Source organism: Pyrus communis, chromosome 6, assembly GCF_041283825.1.
Source record: "Pyrus communis isolate YQ-2024b chromosome 6, ASM4128382v1, whole genome shotgun sequence".
In the NCBI taxonomy this organism is placed as follows: Eukaryota; Viridiplantae; Streptophyta; class Magnoliopsida; order Rosales; family Rosaceae; genus Pyrus; species Pyrus communis.
Genome location: NC_142570.1, coordinates 3191269 through 3209370, shown reverse-complemented (window position 1 = coordinate 3209370; position 18102 = coordinate 3191269). Strand labels below are relative to the sequence as shown.

Here is an 18102-nt window from a genome sequence, read left to right as displayed (position 1 = left end):
CGCCAGAAGCCCTCCCCAGTTTCTAACACGTGCAGAAACGGTCGTTAGCGGCTTCGGTACCTCTTGGCCGCAATCCCAAACCGGCGACTCTATGACCCGTTGGGGGTCCCACAAGACCCTCTTTTCTTTTCTGTAAAAGAAAAATAAAATAAAAGAAATTGAATTAAAAATTATTTTCTTACTCCTTTTATATATGTGTATTATTTAATACATTACTCTCCCACACAGCGAATATAACCAGAAGCAAAGGAGAGAGAGAATCTTGAGCTAGAGAGAGGACGAGGAGGAGAGGAGAAGAGGAAGAAGAGCTGGGGCAGAACCGCACCGTCGTCTTCTCATCAAATTCGTAAGCTTTTTTGCTCTTTGTTCTGGTTTTTCTGAAGCTTTCTGTTCATTTTTTTTGCCATGGTTTTTGCTGTTTTGTGGGGAGGAGCTGCATGATTTGATGAATTCCGGGTGATTAGAAAATGAAAAGTGCAAATGGGTTCTTAGATATTGATGGGAAATTTGAAATGGATCTCTCTGTGAATTTGTTTTTGTGAAAGAACCGTTCTTTGTGTTGGGATTTAGCTGCTGCATTAACGTTTTGATTGCAGGGTGGGGTGTGGATTAATGGGTTTTCAATTGATTGTGTTCTCGTTTTTCTATTTTTTGGGGTTTTTCTATGTTGGAATCCGAACCCTGAGATCTGAATTGGGTAAATTGTATCTATGGAAACGGATTGGATTTGTGCATGCAGGTTTTTTATTTCTTACTTGAATTTTCTGCTGTTTTAATTGAAATAGATGAGTGAGGATTGTTTGATAGATATGGATATGCCCTTGATCCGAAATGCATTGTTGCATGTGGTTCTCTTTATGGAAAATTCGGATTTCGGGCGGTTTTTCTAGGATTTGTATTAGCACCCCCCACACATGAACTTGTTATATAAGTAATGGAATTTTGATTTATCTGTTATGTTGTTTGTTTTTTAATTTGTTAAATCGTTATTTGTGGGATTATGATTTAATTCGAGGATTATCTGTGTTTGGCAGATACCTCGCTCATTGTTGGTTTTGGGGAGTAATTAAGGCGTATGAATTTCGTTTTGTATACTCATCACTGATTTTGTTTTGATGGATACCAAAGGAAGGGTTTCTTCGCAGCCGGTCAAGTTGGAGAATTCCAACAAGATGTTGGAAGGTCCTTCCTATCTTGTGTCAAGGGAGCTGCCCAGCTCTTGTGAGCAAGAGAGCAAATGGATTTACAATACTCACCGTGTTATGGAGCTCTCAAATAATAAGCGCCCCTTTGAAGACAGTGATGAAATCACATTGAGGAAGGCATGCAAGCTCTCAGATGCTGTTCTGGGTGGGGACGTGGTTATGGATCTGAATGGTCTTTCCCCTGCCAAGGACCAGTCAGATGATGAGCATCAGGGAGGTGGCAATTCTGATTCAAGTTCACTGATCCACCAACTTGGACGGGATATTTCAATCAACTGTCTCCTTCGCTGCTCGAGGTCTGATTATGGCTCTATTGCCTCGCTGAATACAAACTTCCGCTCTTTAATTCGGAGTGGGGAGCTGTACACACTGAGGCGGAAAATGGGCGTTGTCGAACATTGGGTTTACTTCTCTTGCAACCTCCTCGAATGGGAGGCATTTGATCCAGATCTCCGGCGTTGGATGCATTTGCCTAGAATGGCGTCAAACGAATGTTTCATGTGTTCAGACAAGGAGTCGTTGGCTGTTGGTACCGAACTTCTTGTTTTTGGAAAGGAAATAACGTCCCATGTCGTTTATAGATACAGCATTTTGACCAACACGTGGTCATCCGGCACTGAGATGAATACACCTAGATGCTTGTTCGGTTCTGCAAGCCGTGGGGAAATTGCAATTCTCGCGGGTGGTTGCGATCCACGTGGCACCATCTTGAACTCTGCCGAACTTTATAATTCTGAAACAGGAACTTGGCTGACTCTTCCTAGCATGAATAAACCTAGAAAAATGTGTTCTGGGGTATTTATGGATGGGAAGTTCTATGTCATTGGTGGGATAGGAGTGGGCGATCAAAAGCAACTTACGTGTGGAGAGGTGTACGATTTGGAGAAGGGGACTTGGACCGAGATACCCAACATGTTTCCGGGAAGAAATGCTGGGGCGGCTGAGGCACCTGCTGCAGCTGCAGCACCTCCTCTTCTGGCAGTTGTAAATAACATATTGTATGCTGCAGATTATGCAGAACAGGAGGTGAGGAGATATGATAAGGAGAGGAACATGTGGATCACTGTTGGGAGTTTGCCCGAGCGTGCATCCTCGATGAATGGTTGGGGAATAGCATTTAGGGCGTGTGGAGATCGGTTAATTGTAATAGGTGGACCGAGGGCCTTAGGCGGAGGGACAATTGAACTTAATTCTTGGGTCCCTGATGGAGGCCCGCCACAGTGGAACCTACTCGCCAGAAAACCTTCTGGCAGCTTTGTGTATAATTGTGCGGTGATGGGATGCTGAGGGCTGAGGTGTCCGGTTTCAGTGACACCATGTGTGCTGCATGGAATCCTGGGTGGAATTTGCAATCTTCACTTTTCAAGGAGATGGGATTCCAGCTCCTGGCTAATCTCAGCCCTCCTTTTTGGGGAAATTCAGGTTTTTATATAGAGTCATAGATACATTCACAGAAGGAGGCCTGGAGAGTTATTTTCCTTTTTTATCTTTTAAACTTTATCGTGTCGCGTCCTTTTTTTCCCTTTGGTAACTTTGAAAGTTTTCAGAAAGCTTGGCATCATGTAGAACAGGAAAAGGTGAATAAACTGAAGTACTGGTAAATGTTTTAGGTTTTCATGACTATTTTCATAAGTTTTATTGAAACATTGCAGAATTTTGTAATGGTTCAAGTTTTTCGTTTCCTTTGTTTCTTAAGCTTATATTTCCAAAGTCTCTTTTCCCCTCCCATGTTGGAGGACAGAAAAAGAATGACTTCCGTTTATGTTATAGATTTACATTTTTATGTTCCTTCTACATGCGTTTTCATTCACTGCTGTTGCACAATCTGAATGGACCCTAAACTATAATGTAGGTGGTAGGAACTTTTTTCGATCGGTATGAAGAACTTTAATTTGAATTTCCCCTCTTCTTTTTCTTGTGAACTCGATTTCTTTCTTTCTTTCTTTCTTTCTTTTCTGTAACGGAAATTGTGAAGTTTAAATGTTTATAACACTTTGGCTGCTCAGTTTTATTGCTAAAGTTGAATTCTTTGTGGAAAACTTCGGTAGGCTTGTATATATTTGTCCAGAAAGTAACTTTTTTGTATATTTTTCTTGACAAAGATGATTAGCCTTAAAATGCTGATCAAATTATATGAACGACGTGGAGAGATACTTAAACAGAACAGTATGGTTGGATGCAAATATATATATTATCTAGTAAATATGGTTGGTCATTACAAGTTTGAGCTGAATCCATCTTTTGGATGTGGTTTATCAAGTTGGAATCGCCATGAGCCAAAGTGAATGTAGGACTCCATTGACGATGCCTTTGCTCATTGAGCGTGCATCTAATGAAATCCTTGCAATAGTTTCAAGCCTCATGGTATTCCTGAAGCAGAAATAATGATTTTTAAGCCTTATAGATGCCTGTCATTCTCAGAGAACTTGATCTTGAAAGCAACTGCATGGTGAAATTTACAGTTGATTTGTTATGCTACGAGCTCAGATCAAGGTGGATAGTTTTTCAACCACAGGTGAGACTTGTGCATCAGGTTTTCCTCTTTCTTGTCGTGTGATTTTGTTCTTTAAATTTTCCTTTTGTTTTCTGAATGTTTCTGCTTTGCATCTTACAGTCATTTCAGTGCTTACCATATCGAACTCTATGTTGATTTCATTGTCATATTAAGCATGCCTATTTTCTTGTCGCGCCCGTTATTTGCCACTTATAACCCTTTACGAGGACTTCATTACTGTTGGTTAACGTTCGCTGTATTGTAATCAATGTGAAAGTCATTTATCTTGTGTTATCAAGTTAGTCGTAGGCTCTTAGGTTTCGCATTTGAGCCGTATGCCACTGCATCAGTGTATATTTAGGGCTTTTTTTTTCCGGTTCTTTTTAGTTTTTTGAAAGATGATGACATATTGCTTCCGTGAATTAGCTTTTATGCAATTGTGACAACATATATGGTTTTTGCATCGATTTGGTAAAGTTTTAAACTTCTTTCCTTCATGAACTTGAAGACAAGGAAATGAGTAGGATGCTTGGATTTCTCTTCTGTTTTCGCAATTGAAGATGTTGCTCGATTCAACGAATGTACACAATAAAAGTGACGGTTCTGAAATCATAAATTCAGAAACACAAATTGAGTAAGAGCTGAAGCAAGCAACCGCTTCTGCATTGAAATTTGCTGATAAGGTGTCCGCAATGTTTCATGAACGTTTCCAGGAATGCCGCGGTAAGCGACCTTCGTTGCTATTAACTCATACATCACAGGCATTGACAGATACATATCCTTTCTTAGACAAGTGTTCTTCAGCTATAACAGATGCATATATCTCTTAGACATGTGTTCTTTAGCTATGACAGTTGCTCCTTAAAAACTCTTATGTATGAAACCGGGTTTTTGTGACTCGGGGGAACGGATTTTGTGACCGATGTTTCTTCGTGTTTACAGGGTCTTTTTTCTTTCCCTTCTCGTTGGTGAATAAAATGCCGATCGAAGAAAGGGTTTGGAGGCTTTTTGGGAATTTTGGCACTCTGTTTCTCTGTTTGTTTAGGGAAGAAAAAAAGAAGTTGAAATATCGTATCTGTTATTTCAGTTTACTTCTAAGGACTTGGTCCTTTTATTCTTAGATCTGTCGATTCAGATTTTTCTGATCGCACACACAAAACACCCCAAACCCATGAATTTTGGTCTCGTTTCGGTTCATCCCTCCTTGTGTCTTGTGCCTTGTACGAATGTTTGTACCGAAATGTCTCGTACGATAGTGCAGAATGAAAGAGAAACGGAGATCAAAGGGAGAGAAAAAAAGTTTCATTCTCTTGGTCACCTGACGACTAAAGATTCTTGGTCACCTACTGCTAAATTTGATATCAATGATTTTGAAGGGATTTTCTAATGGGAGCTGATTTTCACATCCTTTTAATCTTTTACACATTCATCTTTATTTTCAGTCGTTAAATTAAATAAATCAACAAAAATAACAGAGATTATTGAACAGGATAAAAATGGTGTATATATCATTTTTTTTTTCTTCTCTAGCATGCTCCAAAGTATTGTACACACATTAGGGTTTTTAATTTTAAGGGTTAAATCCTAAGCTGCATTGGAGCTTAATAAAATTTTCTGACGTTTTATGGGTTTTTATAATATAAAAAGATAGGTAATGTTATGGAGATTAAAATTTTAAATTAAATGATGTGTCACTAATAGAGAATATGCACATTAATCGACGTTCAAGTAATAATTCAATCACTAATAACCATATCATTTAGTTTGCAAATTTAATTTAAAAATTAGGTTTTCCTAACATCATCGTAAAAATATTATTTGAATTAAGAGGGTGAAAACGAGAGATTCAGAGATTGAGTTGAAACTTGAATCACACGACAACCCATCCATAATAAAGGAGTGTGGAGTGTGCTAAGCCTCACAATGAACTAACTATAATAATGTAGTTCAAATTCATTTTTTGCAAAAATCAAACCTAAGATTTTTCACTTATAAAGAGACAAGAATATCGTTAGACCGTAATACTGAACGGTATGAAATGTGCTGTTTTTTTAATTATTTTATTTTATTACTTTTTATTCTATTTGTACTGGCTTTCTCTCTAGACGGCAGCGCGTCCTTTTACTGCAGGAATCCACCACAGAAATTAGTTAAAAAAGTAATAAAAGTACAAAATTGTACATTGGAAAGAACCGATAAATTCTGACTCTGCCTCTCTGTTTAGGAAGCAGTTTTGCTCTTCATCATTTAATGGAATGCATGTTTATCATTCTATTTATCATCGTTAAATGATTTTGAATTTCAAGATTTTTGTAGTGGATAAACATAAATTTTAAAATTCAAACTCATTGAATGATGATAAATAAGGTGATGAGCATACACTACACTAAATAATGATCAGTAAAAATGCATCCTCTGTTTATGCACGTGGGTCCCGCCTCATCAACTTCCCCTTGCAGTTGCTCACGTGGCGGGCACGTGCGTCATTGATCTTAGTGTCTGCTGCCGTTGAACTTGGACTTCAAAATTGTGCCGCGCTGTCAAATCCCACTTTTACCGCTTTCTTTCTTTTTCTTTTTTACTTTTCCTCGTGCGGCCGTGAAATTCCTCCCTTTTTCACGTTCTTTTAATGATGTCATCAAATTCTATGGAGCTATTTTGGATTTATTGGAAGGTTTCCGAAGCACCTAAAAAAGGAAAACAGCACCTCAACTTTTTGAGATTAATGAAAATGTGGAGGAAGTAACTTTTTTACAGCACCTGGAGAATGCATACCTAAACCACGAGCTGATGATTCTGTAATAAATGACGAATTACGAAATTTTCTTAAAATTAAAAATTAAAGGTCATCTTTCTACTATATTGGCAGGACGGATGCTAAGTTATTAGTAGCTAGGCAGCTATGCCAGTAGTAGCTCAGTTCAGTTCAGGGCATGAACCTACAAGTTCTATTTGAAGTCGTGAGACAGAGGTCATAAGCAACTTGTTATATAGGTAGCCGTGCGTATTTATAGATCTTCTTTGATACTAGTAGTAGCAGTAGTAGGTGAATCGCTTTCTTAGGTAAGGTTTAGTTTCTTTACTAGAAGGATAAGCACAGTTATTGCTCTTTGTCCCAACATTCGGCCGGGGTATACTACTAACTTGCTTGGTAGAAGTAGTTACGAGTGGAATAAGGCCATTTGATGTCTATAAGTGAAGATTGGATGCATGCCCACTTGGGTTTGAAACCCGTTGTTGGTGTGGAAGCCAGATTTGTGGTCAGGAAAAAGCTGAAATGCTTATGTGAGTCTTTCCGGCCCCCAAAATGGGTGAATAATCGTGGCTTGCCACCAATTGTCCCATTTTTAAAAGAAAAAAAAAAGAAAAAAGAAAGAGAATATATACCCTAGACAAGGAGAAATTCTAATGCAGGGGGATTGGACCAAGTGGTAGTTTAGTTGGAGTGTTTTGAAGTTTTACTTTTGTAAGATTAATTTTTAGGAAAATTAATGAAAATGACTTGAAAACTTTGAGTTTTAACGATAAAGACAAAATAAAGGGTAAAGTGAATAGTACCAAGATTGACTTTTTAGTGTAAAAATGTGATTTTTCGTTAAATTGAACAGTACCGAGAGTTTTTCATTAAAGTTTTCTTAATTTTTTATATAAAATCTCGTAAGCATTTGGAATTTCGAACCTATTGACTTGTGTGGTAACTCACCCGAATTGCAGGTCTCGTTGTATCATGTCCTATCGAACACTAATTTGACCTATTTGGTTGATTGTACTGTCGCTTTCGTAGAGGATGGATAGAAGTCATTACCTTTCCTTTGGTGCTAGCCAAATAGATTGATTGAAAATTGCAAGTCAAAAAAGGGCATTCAAAAAGCAAGAAAGAAAGGGCTCAATTAAAAATTTTCTTCTCCAAGGTGTCAATCTTCAAGTTTCAACTTTATCACGTAACGTATCAGACTTCTTTTTAAAACTATCAAACAATAAAAACAAACTCCTTTTACTGATCAACTGACAACTGCAATACTACTACATTTGAGATCCTGTGTTCAAAATTCTCCACTCATAAGGACGAGTCGTCTCGTCTAAGGTGCTTACATTACCAAAAGTGAAACGGATTTTCGGTTCACATTGCTTTCCCCACCCATTTTTGTGGGTTTGCATTACTACTATAGTGAAAGTGTTTTAGACTTTCATGCTTCATTGACATGTTTCAAGTGGTCCAAAATGTAAAAGTCTAAAATTGGACAAAATTTAGTTGGGTTGGTGTATTTGTACTATACATAAAAAGGAAGGCAATCCAAGATTGGGATATTGTTAAAAATTGAGATGATGTAATATTAAACAGCCTCACACATGATGAATAAGATTATCAACTTAGCAAATCTACCGGCGATTTTTTTTTTTCTTCTCTTTTTCGCTCCTTGTTCCCAATTGCCACGCCTTTGGACCACCTCAAACCTCCAACATTGTTAATACAAATTGATTGCTATTTTAGTGCTATCACTTTTGAACACAAAATGACAAACACATACAAACCTAGAATGAAAGCAAGTGGGTTAAAAATAAAAATAAATTCTTAAAAACCAAAATAGATACTTTTCAGTTGATTAAGCGCTCATTTGGAAGTGATTTATGGAATGACCATAATCATCTACGAGGAGAAACACAAGCAGGGGCGGATCAACCTTAAGACAAGGTGGGTCAGCTGACCATCTAAGCTAAGAAATTCTCCAAGAAAGAACTGAGGCTTCTCTTTGAAAATCTGAGATGCACTTGAGAGCTACTCTTCAACTGCTCGACAAATTATCTCTATGGCAACTGGGCATGGTAATTGCTAACCTCATACCTTTGTATGCACAACTATAAACATCTTTCGATAGACTCACTCGGCATATGTTGGCATCTGCCGAAAGTCATTGACATCAGTCGACATGCTCATAGGAAGCTATTTGCATATGTTGACAAACCTGCAATTTGATTTGATAAATGACATGATGCCTATGAAGGCTTGATGAAATACCAATTTATATGCTATTCCGTTTAAAAATTTCTTGCATTACACATGCTATTTTTACTGTCTTCCCAATAAAATTCCTAGATCCGTCATTGAGCACATGTAAGATGTTTTTTCACAAAATCAAGTGCAAGTGTTATGGTGTGTCAAGGGACGTAAGTTAATGATGGAAGATCAATGTGGGGTTGTATGGGACAAGTAGGTCCAACTCTTCACCAGGAGGGTTGGACAAGCCATCCAGGAATTAGGCTCAAGAATTTTAGGCATGCGAAGAATAAGTACATAGCCTCCACCGAAACCAAGCCCAACTATAGTTTAGTCTAACCCCAATGTAGTTAGCCCATTTGAGTCCATTAACAATGTTAGTAAAGCCCAACCTAGAATGAAAGACTGTAGGTTGAAAAATTCTTAACTACAGGGCTTCCCTTCTTTGACCCACTGTCTCACAAACACACTCAACCTTTTGCTTTTTGGTTAATCCGGCTCTTGACAACATCTTATTGATTTGCCTTACATGCCCAACCACGTGGCACCAATCACGAAGTAGGAGTAATTCTTTTGTATGGGTATCAATTTAGAAAGTGTTGGATCAACGAGGAATTGAGCAAGACCAATCACAAGAGATTCCAAATTTTGTGAGAATGGTCAGACATGTGACATGAACCGAATGTCGAAGCCAATACTTTCCCCAAGGTTGGGCAGCCGAATAATAGAGCATAACCTTCTCAAAAGCAAAGCCCAATATAGTGCCCATTTGAAGCCCATTAACAATTTAGTCCACGAACTGACCCGCGTAACTGAAAACTGTATTTGGTGGGAGTCAATTTTCAGTCCCTAATCTCTCAACGAAAGCAAAAGCACAAATAAGCACGGCCTTTCAGTCGCTGAAATTCCCGTTAAAAACCCTAAAATACCCTCGCTCCCCATTCAAATTTCCCACTCGCACCACCGGACCGGAATGGTTTGAGACGACCATGGATTCGGCGGTCCAGACCCTCCCTCCCGCCTCCGACCTCCCGCCCTCGATCGTCTCCTTCCTCGACGACAAGTTCCGGACCAATGAAAATCTGAGCGGGGCTCCGACTCTCCTGTCGGAGCTCCAATCCCAGTGCGGTGACCTGGATAGAACCCTAATCGACCTGAATCGGAGGCTCGGATCCTCGCTTCTGACTTACGCTTCGTTCTCCGATCGAGTCCACGGCCTCTTAGGCGGTATCAATGCCCGATTGGCGGGTCTCGGATCCTCCACCCGCTCTCGCACTTCAGGTTTGTGTGTGCTGGTATTGATATTTGGGCAATTCTGATTACAATTTTCAATTTTTTGTGTCTAATTTCGTTTCTGGTCTTGCTAATTTGGATAACTTTTGTTTGTAGATGGAAAGGGGAACGAGAGGGCGGAGCAGATATTGGGAGAGGAGCTGCCGGCGTTGGCCAAGGAAGTGGCGAGAGTCCAGTCCGTTCGATCATACGCAGGTGTGTTTCTTGCGAAACAATGGAACTGAAATTGAAAAATGAATTAATAAATTTAAGGAACTAGCTTTAGCTGAAAGCTATAAACTTTCGTATTGTACTTGTTATATTGTTTTACAATTAGCTCACTTTGTTTGAATAGAGACCGGAAATGTGTAATTGAATACATTGATGCTTCGATTATTTGTGCGAGTAGTGAATTGTACGATTCTCATGAGTTCTGCTATTTTGCTTTATTTGCTTGTGTTGATGCACTTGTGTGTAATATGTATTGTGAAGGCCTCAACTGGTCTAAATGTGGTGTGATCACATATTATTTTAGGCAGTAACAGATGGCTAATGTAGAACCATGAAGCTGAATTTGTTTTGTGAAACTACAAATGGTTCGATACTAAATGTTAGAATCCCAGTTCCCGTTTAAAAACTTTAAGTTGAAAGATGATAGTATGTGATTACGCTCCAACAAGTGCAATCCTATTTCTTAGGGCCCAACATTTCGTTCTTAGTTTTTAGTTTTCAATAATTTGTGACATAGATAAAGGAAAAGTGTGTGGGTGAAACAAGGAATGAAGAAATTTGAAGGAATGATGGTGGAGGAAATGTGTATGAAATGACACACAAAGTGAAAAGTAAAAACCAAAAGTTGAAAACAATTTCATGTCGTTTTGACCTTCAAAATTTTTGTTTTTGTATAATCTGCATTCCTACCTTCTACCTCCCACCGTCTCCCTTTATTATTTTCCATTCCTCACTTCTCCCTTTTACGTTTCCTCTATCTCTAGAAGAACAAATGAAAACTAAAAACAAAAGAGTTATCTAACGGGCCCTTAATTGGTGGAAATATTAGTGCTTTCATAGTACTGGTTACATCAATTGTTGGACTTCAAAATCATGCAGCCAGATTTGTTTTTCACATTTGGGAGAGTTTTTTCGTTAATGTGAAGTTGTCCTTTTACTTCTGAAGTACTTCCTGCATACTGTATGTTGGGTTCGTTTGCTGCTTGGCCTCTGTCTTCCGTGTTTTGTATGACTGTACTACAATTTTCTTTCCTAGCATTACCAACTACTGAGAAGCATAGTCTCTGAATATTCGACTTCAAACTTTCTCACATTTTTTGGTCCTTTATTTTTTGTCTTCAGAGACTGCGTTGAAGCTTCAAACTATGATTGGTGATATTGAAGATGCTGTATCTTCTACCATGAAGAAAAACTCATGGAAGCATTCAGCAAGACAGAATTCAGAAGTGAGTACCCTTTGTTTATGAAAACAAAATATTTTGGTAATTACAATTTTGTTATATCACTATTTATTTTGCAAAGTCCTCATTTTCTCTCTTGGCAGGAAATGCGTCTGGGTGCTATTAAAACTCTTAAATTGATAGAAGATGTTTTAACTTCAGTTACCAAGGCACACCCTCAATGGGCACATCTTGTGTCAACAGTTGATCACAGAGTAGATCGAGCTCTGGCCGTTTTAAGACCCCATGCTATAGCAGATCACCGGGCACTTCTTACTTCCCTGGGATGGCCACCGCCTCTTGCCACTTTGACTTCCTCAACTCCAGATACAGGGAGATCAACTGAAGTTCTGAATCCTCTTTTCACGATGCAAGGAGACCTCAAAGATCAGTACTGTGAAAACTTTTTAGCCTTGTGCGGTCTACAGGAGTTGCAAAGACGAAGAAAATCGCGTCAACTAGAGGGCTATAATCGTGAGCTTGCTCTTCACCAGCCACTTTGGGTGATTGAAGAGCTTGTGAATCCTATATCATTGGCATCCCAACGCCATTTCACAAAATGGGTTGATAAGCCAGAATTTATATTTGCTCTTGTCTACAAGACCACCAGGGATTATGTTGACTCTATGGATGAATTATTGCAACCACTGGTTGATGAAGCAATGTTAACCGGGTACAGTTGCAGAGAAGAATGGATTTCTGGAATGGTATCATCCTTATCAACATACTTAGCGAAAGAGATATTTCCAAAGTATGCTGGACAACCAGATGAAGATAGCGTAACGGGTACTCAGTCACAGGCTAGAATATCCTGGCTGCATCTTATTGACTTGATGATATCTTTTGATAAACGAATCAAGTCTCTAATAGAAAATTCTGGAATCTTGCTTTCACTTCAGGATGACGGGAACTTCTTAAAGGTTTCCTCTCTATCAGTTTTCAGTGATCGACCAGATTGGCTTGATTTATGGGCAGAGATGGAATTAAATGATATACTAGAAAAGTTGAAATCTGATGCTGGTGATGAGAGAAATTGGACTATGAAAGTCCAAGGAGCAGCTCTTTTATCTGATACTGAAGATCTCAAAGCACCTGCAATTTGTAGTGCCTATCTTCGGTGCCTATCATCTGTGGTTGATCGTTGTCGATCATTGCCTAGCATCTCTATGAGGTCCAGATTTCTCAGATTAGCTGGGGTACCTATTATACAAAACTTTTTGGAGAGCTTACTCATCAGGTGCCAAGAGGCTGAAGGTTTGACTGCCTTGACAGATGATGATGGCCTAGTTAAAGTTGCAAACTCCATTAATGCCGCTCGCTACATTGAATCTGTTTTAAAGGAATGGTGTGAGGACATCTTTTTCCTCGAGATTTGGTCAGGTCGGAGTGATCAACTTGGAATATCAGCAGGCGATCAAAGTGGTAATGTCGAGTCAGTGGAAGGTCTAGATAGTGGTATTTTTCACGAGGAGGTTGTAAAGTTGGAGGCGTTTAGAATAGAATGGGCTGAAAAATTGTCTGTTGTTATATTGAGGGGATTTGAGGCTCAAAGTCGGGATTATATGAAGAACAGGAGGCAATGGCAAGAAAAGAGTGAGGATGGTTGGACAGTATCCAGATTTTTAGTTGGCGCTCTAGATTATTTGCAAGGTAAAATATCAGTGGTAGAAACTGATTTGAACGGGATAGACTTTGTTGGGGTGTGGAGAAGTTTGGCAGCTAGAATTGATCGATTGTTTTTCAGCGTTATTCTAATGAGCAATGTGAAGTTTTCTGACATGGGCGTCGAGAGGCTTGGTAGTGATTTGGAGGTTGTATTTGGGGCATTTCGGGCATGGTGTTTGAGGCCGGAGGGCTTTTTCCCCAAAGTAAGTGAAGGGTTGAAGCTGTTGAAGATGGAAGAAGAGAAACTTCGAAGCAGCTTGGCAAGAGGGGAGAAATGGATGAAGGAGAATGGGATTAGGAATTTGAGTGAAACAGAGGTAGAAAAGATTGTGAAGAGTAGAGTTTTTAAGAGTTGAGGGCTTCCAAGTGTTTCGTGTTGTACATGACTTGGGAACCCTTGGACTGACCCCTTCATTTTTCATGAAGCAGAACACAGTAAAGACAAAAGAAAGTATGCCATTTTATTTTCGAAAAGTAGTTTCGTTTGATTATTTTCAATTCATTCAATTTTATTTTATATCGATCCACTTAACATCTGTATAATATTGTGAATGATCGTTGTTTATGCCATGTTGAATCTGGTGTATTGAGGACTTCAGATACAATTTTCTTTATACGTGTTTGAGAACTTGATACGATTTTCATCATCTGCAAAACCAGGGTTAAATCACATAGAAATATTTGCAAGAGAACACGGTAGTTGTAGTAAAAACGGCTCAAACAAAGTAGATTTCTACAGGGATTGGTACAAATAACTTGTGTTTAAAAGCAATTGTTAATTACTTATTTAATACAAGAATTAGAAAATTGGAATTGTGGATTAAATAACAAGTGCAAATAATTAAGAGTATAGAAATCAACAATATTAAAAATAAGAATGCAAACGTTTTAAGAAAAAAAAATCAAGTGTGAGAAGCAGTAGGGTTTAGCGGTGACTATTAACAATTTTTTTAGTCCTATTATTTACTTATGAATTAACACATACAAGCTTTGAATGTTAGGTTTACTAATGCATATTATACTTGTGGCATTTAAGCTGGAATGCATATCTAATTGCAATCTGTTTGTGACCTTCAAATCAAATATAAACATGCAAGACTCATTAAGTTTTGTGAAAACTCTTTGAAAAACCATGCAACCTGTAAGAGCCGCCTTAAGTCAATTTTCAACAACAAGAAGCATTAACCAATTTTAGGGTGACATTCCAACAAAAATTGCATCCAATTACTTCTCTACACATCATAATGGTGATCAAGCATCAAGATATATAGATAGTTTAAAATCAGCGATTGAAAATTCAAAGCAAGCATGCATAACTACATATTCATGCTAAGGCTTGTGGCCTCGTTCTAGCAAAGAAAATTAGTTACACATAATCATAATTGAATGCCAAAAATATTATTAAGACAAGATAGAAAACATCCTTGAAAAACAAAGTTATAGATCACCAAAAGCTCTCTTTCTATTTTCGAAGAACGTTCTGGCTCTCTAGGGCTCCAAACTCAACATACAGATAAACCTAGAATCTGAATCATACCTTGAAATAATATAATTAGAAAACACATTCCTAGTATAATTTGGTAAACTGATCCGCAATTAAAGTCAACCCATTGACTGACAAAAAACAGCACCGAATTAGGCTTGCAAGGTAGCATTGGAAAGCTTAGGACGTCACCTTCAACTTTGTAAAAGAAATTTTCTTCGAAAAACGTCATCTTGAATTACTTATGGCCCAAACAAGCCCAAAACGTCAATCTAGCAATATTACACATCTGCCTTCATTAATTGTCATGATCAAACGGCGTGGAATTTAGAGCTAAAATTTTGACACAATCATCTTCACTCTTTAAAGAATCAGCTCCAATTGGAATCACTCCAAGATTTCATCGTTTTGTCACTTTTTTTAAGCAAAGTAGATTCTACTGACCTACAATCAAAACATATAAAAAAAAAGTATCAAAATTCTCCCAAAAACATATAAAATCTAACCAAGAATAGGATTAAATATAATATAAAATTGACTTGTCAAAACTCGCAGCAGAAACGGAAACGATTGGAAATTTTCTGCAAGTAGAAACTATAACTGATGATTAAGATCATGATGTGATGGTGAAGGGTTTTTCCTTCATGCTTAAGATCATGAAGCTTTCAAGTTGAAGTATTTTCAGAATGCTTGACTTCATAGTTTGTTAGAGTGTGAATTGAAATGTCATATTCTCATAATTATGTTGTCATTTCTCTTTTTTCTTTTCTTTCTTGGCGCAATTCACGCGGGTGTTCGTTTGTATGTTCGGGAAGGTATTGGGTCATATTGTTTACTCTTCTTCTGTCATCCTTTTCTCATCACATGGATCGGAAACTGGAAATTTAACTGCCACTAACGACAAAGAGTAGGAGGTTGATGTTGTTAGTAGGTACTTGGAGTTGAAGTTAACTTGACATAATATGGAGTGTAGCAATGCATATGGGTGCAAGGTGAACGCTGTTGGCATCTTTCATGACACTGAAAAAGACGGACATTCAGCCTTGATATTACCCTGTTCCCTAACCTAGAAGCTAGATACTAAGCTAAAAAGATAAAGGGAAAAGATTGTTTGGTAGGATGTATCAATTCACAGTACTTTTGTTATGTTAATATGTGACCGAAATGTTAGTAACATTGAAAGAAATATTCGGCCGTGAATTGGTATCAGATCCCAGCTAATCATGAATGTTATAGGCTCAATTTAAGCTTCACAATTTCTTGCACAACTCATTAACCCGATGCGAGGCAATGTAAAAATAGCAGGTTTCATATCAACTTGTTAACGATTCGAGTAGTTATCGGTTCACCTGTTAAAAATCCGTCAGCGAGTTGGGTGGTTATCGGGTCACCCAATAAGATATTGTTTGCTAGATTTAGACATTGAGCATGACAATTTCTTGCATAACCTGTCAATCCGACAAGAAACGATACAACGCGTTACTAATTTGGTCGCTTTCGGGTCATCTCTTGAGAACTCGTTAAGATAATATATTTGACACGACACAATCCGTTACGATAACAATATAACACGAATACAACAAACTCAACCCGTTTGCGAGGCCTAACTCGGTTGCATATTTTAACCACCTCAAGTTTTGAGAATACATAAGAAGAAACCAATACAATAATTTAGGGTTACATAGCATGATGTAAAATTATAAAGTGTGGCCATGCAATCTCCACCAAATCTTTTGCATGAATTGCGTTTTCCATATGCAGATCTCTCTGGAACTTGAGAGTCGTAGCTACGCAGAAGCTACAGTGTCCACTAGTACAAGTAGACTGCTGTTACTACAGTGGTCTTTCAAGCATGGACCACTGTTGGGCACTTATATTACTGGGGTCGAGTCGCAGTCATATATATGAAGAGGCCAGACGAGAAAACGATATGTGATGGCAGGTAGGATGATTAATTTCATCCCTACACATATATAGGGTGAATCTGAAGCGATATGTCAAGCTTCAAGTTGAAATTTCTGGTCAGTATATAAATGTCCGACCCTTTATTTGAATCAGAGTATGTGGGTTTTCTCACATGTCAAGGAGTTACAATTTACAGTTTCCTCACCCTATCATATACTATGATCCACCCCAGGACACTGTATTTACAAACTCGTGTTTATCTCTGACTTCAAATTGAATAATTAAGAAATGAAATAACGGACAAAAATGTTGGAGAACAATTAGGGTTTTATAAACATTTAACTTACTGTGTCATACATGCTGTGTTTAAAATATCGATATAGGTAGAAATATCAATATGCAAATTTAGAGAAATATAGCTGGATATATCGATGTCGGTTGTCTTTGACATAAATTATGGAAATTTGCAATGGATGGGTATATCAACTCAGTCAAATTTAGTTGAAATTAAAGAAAATTTTCTCAAAAAAAATTCAAAAGTTAGAAATATGCAAGAGGTTCCGGCAAAATATATGTATTGAATTGGTAAATATCGTCGATATTCACCAATTTTCCTATATCTCGCCGATATAGGGTGAAGTTTGCATTTTACACTCCCTTTCCATATTGATATTTGATTTTTTGGATATTTCAACAGAAATAGCGACGATGGATATTTCAAGCACTACATGTATGGACCTCTAGTGAGTGTTTATGTGGATTATATATAGGGTGGTGCTATCCACACACATCCCATTTTACCTTTCACCTTTTAAATTTCTGACAGTCGAATCGAATGAAGTAAAGAAGATAAAATAATAGAAATTTACAGAATGTGTATGAAAGGTAAAAAGAAGTGTGTGAATAACATCACCTTATATAACATGTTTGACCTTTTATTCATTCCATGTAAGTCATTTTGCATGCAAAAAGATGGTCAAAATCGTAAGTTTCCAAAGTTTAGGTAAAAAGAAAAAAACTAGATAACTTGTTAAAGTCTGACGTTTAGGACGTATGCCCTAACCAGAACTGGAATTACTTCGCATGCATTAGGGTTACTAGTCCTATTGTGTTTTTTACTGTTCTACCTCGAATCCTCGAAGGACATTCTACTGCGCTGTATCTTCTCCAGGCTACAATTAACCAGTCCTGCATGTTGGCCCTGCCCTATACAATGCATAGGATAAAGGCAACACCTTGGAGAAGAAGACAAGAGGGGTCCCAGAGTGAGAGAGACTCAGTGACTCAGTGACTCAGTGATTACTTTACCAGGGCAACCGTCATGATTGCTACACGGAAGGGCCACGTGGAAGATGCAGAACATGTAAGCCTTGGGACAGAGTACACTCGGGTACCGGAAATTTAGGGTCCAAATTGAGTAGGGTTGGTAAATAAGGCCAAAGAACAATTTATTGGCATTGTCCATCCCAATTCCTCACCACCTCAGGTGGCGCCTTCATAAGCATGGCTGTTTAGTACAGTCACTCCCCAACTTGTGCTTGCTTTGTCACATCAACCCTTCCCCCTCATTGCTCCCATATTTTGTTTAATTTGCACACCGGCTTCGCGAGAAGAACATACCTATCACATAT

At 38.2% G+C, this 18102-nt stretch overlaps 2 protein-coding genes across 5 annotated transcripts; both read left to right on the top strand.

Annotated features, from left to right (window-relative positions):
- The first annotated feature begins 214 nt into the window (after positions 1 to 214).
- Positions 215 to 5104, top strand: LOC137710712 (F-box/kelch-repeat protein At1g74510). 4 transcript variants are annotated; one of them, XR_015963347.1, is made up of 4 exons: positions 215 to 346; positions 1129 to 3720; positions 4208 to 4422; positions 4642 to 5104. XR_015963347.1 is itself a non-coding variant. In XM_088695428.1 (2 exons), the coding sequence occupies exon 2, from the start codon at positions 1116 to 1118 to the stop codon at positions 2490 to 2492; it is 1377 nt and encodes a 458-aa protein (XP_088551554.1). In that variant the 5' UTR covers positions 215 to 346; positions 1035 to 1115; the 3' UTR covers positions 2493 to 5104. The 4 variants fall into 4 exon arrangements, 1 of the variants encoding a protein (XP_088551554.1); XR_015963346.1 differs by having other exon boundaries at positions 1035 to 3720; XR_015963348.1 differs by having other exon boundaries at positions 218 to 346; positions 1133 to 3720.
- A 4405-nt stretch (positions 5105 to 9509) lies between these two features.
- Positions 9510 to 13681, top strand: LOC137710882 (RINT1-like protein MAG2). The gene is made up of 4 exons (XM_068450037.2): positions 9510 to 9976; positions 10085 to 10183; positions 11321 to 11424; positions 11523 to 13681. Exons 1-4 carry the CDS (start codon positions 9685 to 9687, stop codon positions 13437 to 13439), a joined length of 2412 nt encoding a protein of 803 aa, XP_068306138.2. The 5' UTR covers positions 9510 to 9684; the 3' UTR covers positions 13440 to 13681.
- The last annotated feature ends 4421 nt before the right edge of the window (positions 13682 to 18102 follow it).

Bases quoted from the DNA above. Each gene is read 5' to 3' on its own strand.
- LOC137710712 (XM_088695428.1), top strand. From the start codon at position 1,116: ATGGATACCAAAGGAAGGGTTTCTTCGCAGCCGGTCAAGTTGGAGAAT.
- LOC137710882 (XM_068450037.2), top strand. From the start codon at position 9,685: ATGGATTCGGCGGTCCAGACCCTCCCTCCCGCCTCCGACCTCCCGCCC. The intron at 9,977-10,084 runs GTTTGTGTGTGC...TTTTGTTTGTAG, and splicing joins CACCCGCTCTCGCACTTCAG to ATGGAAAGGGGAACGAGAGG. The intron at 11,425-11,522 runs GTGAGTACCCTT...CTCTCTTGGCAG, and splicing joins CAGCAAGACAGAATTCAGAA to GAAATGCGTCTGGGTGCTAT.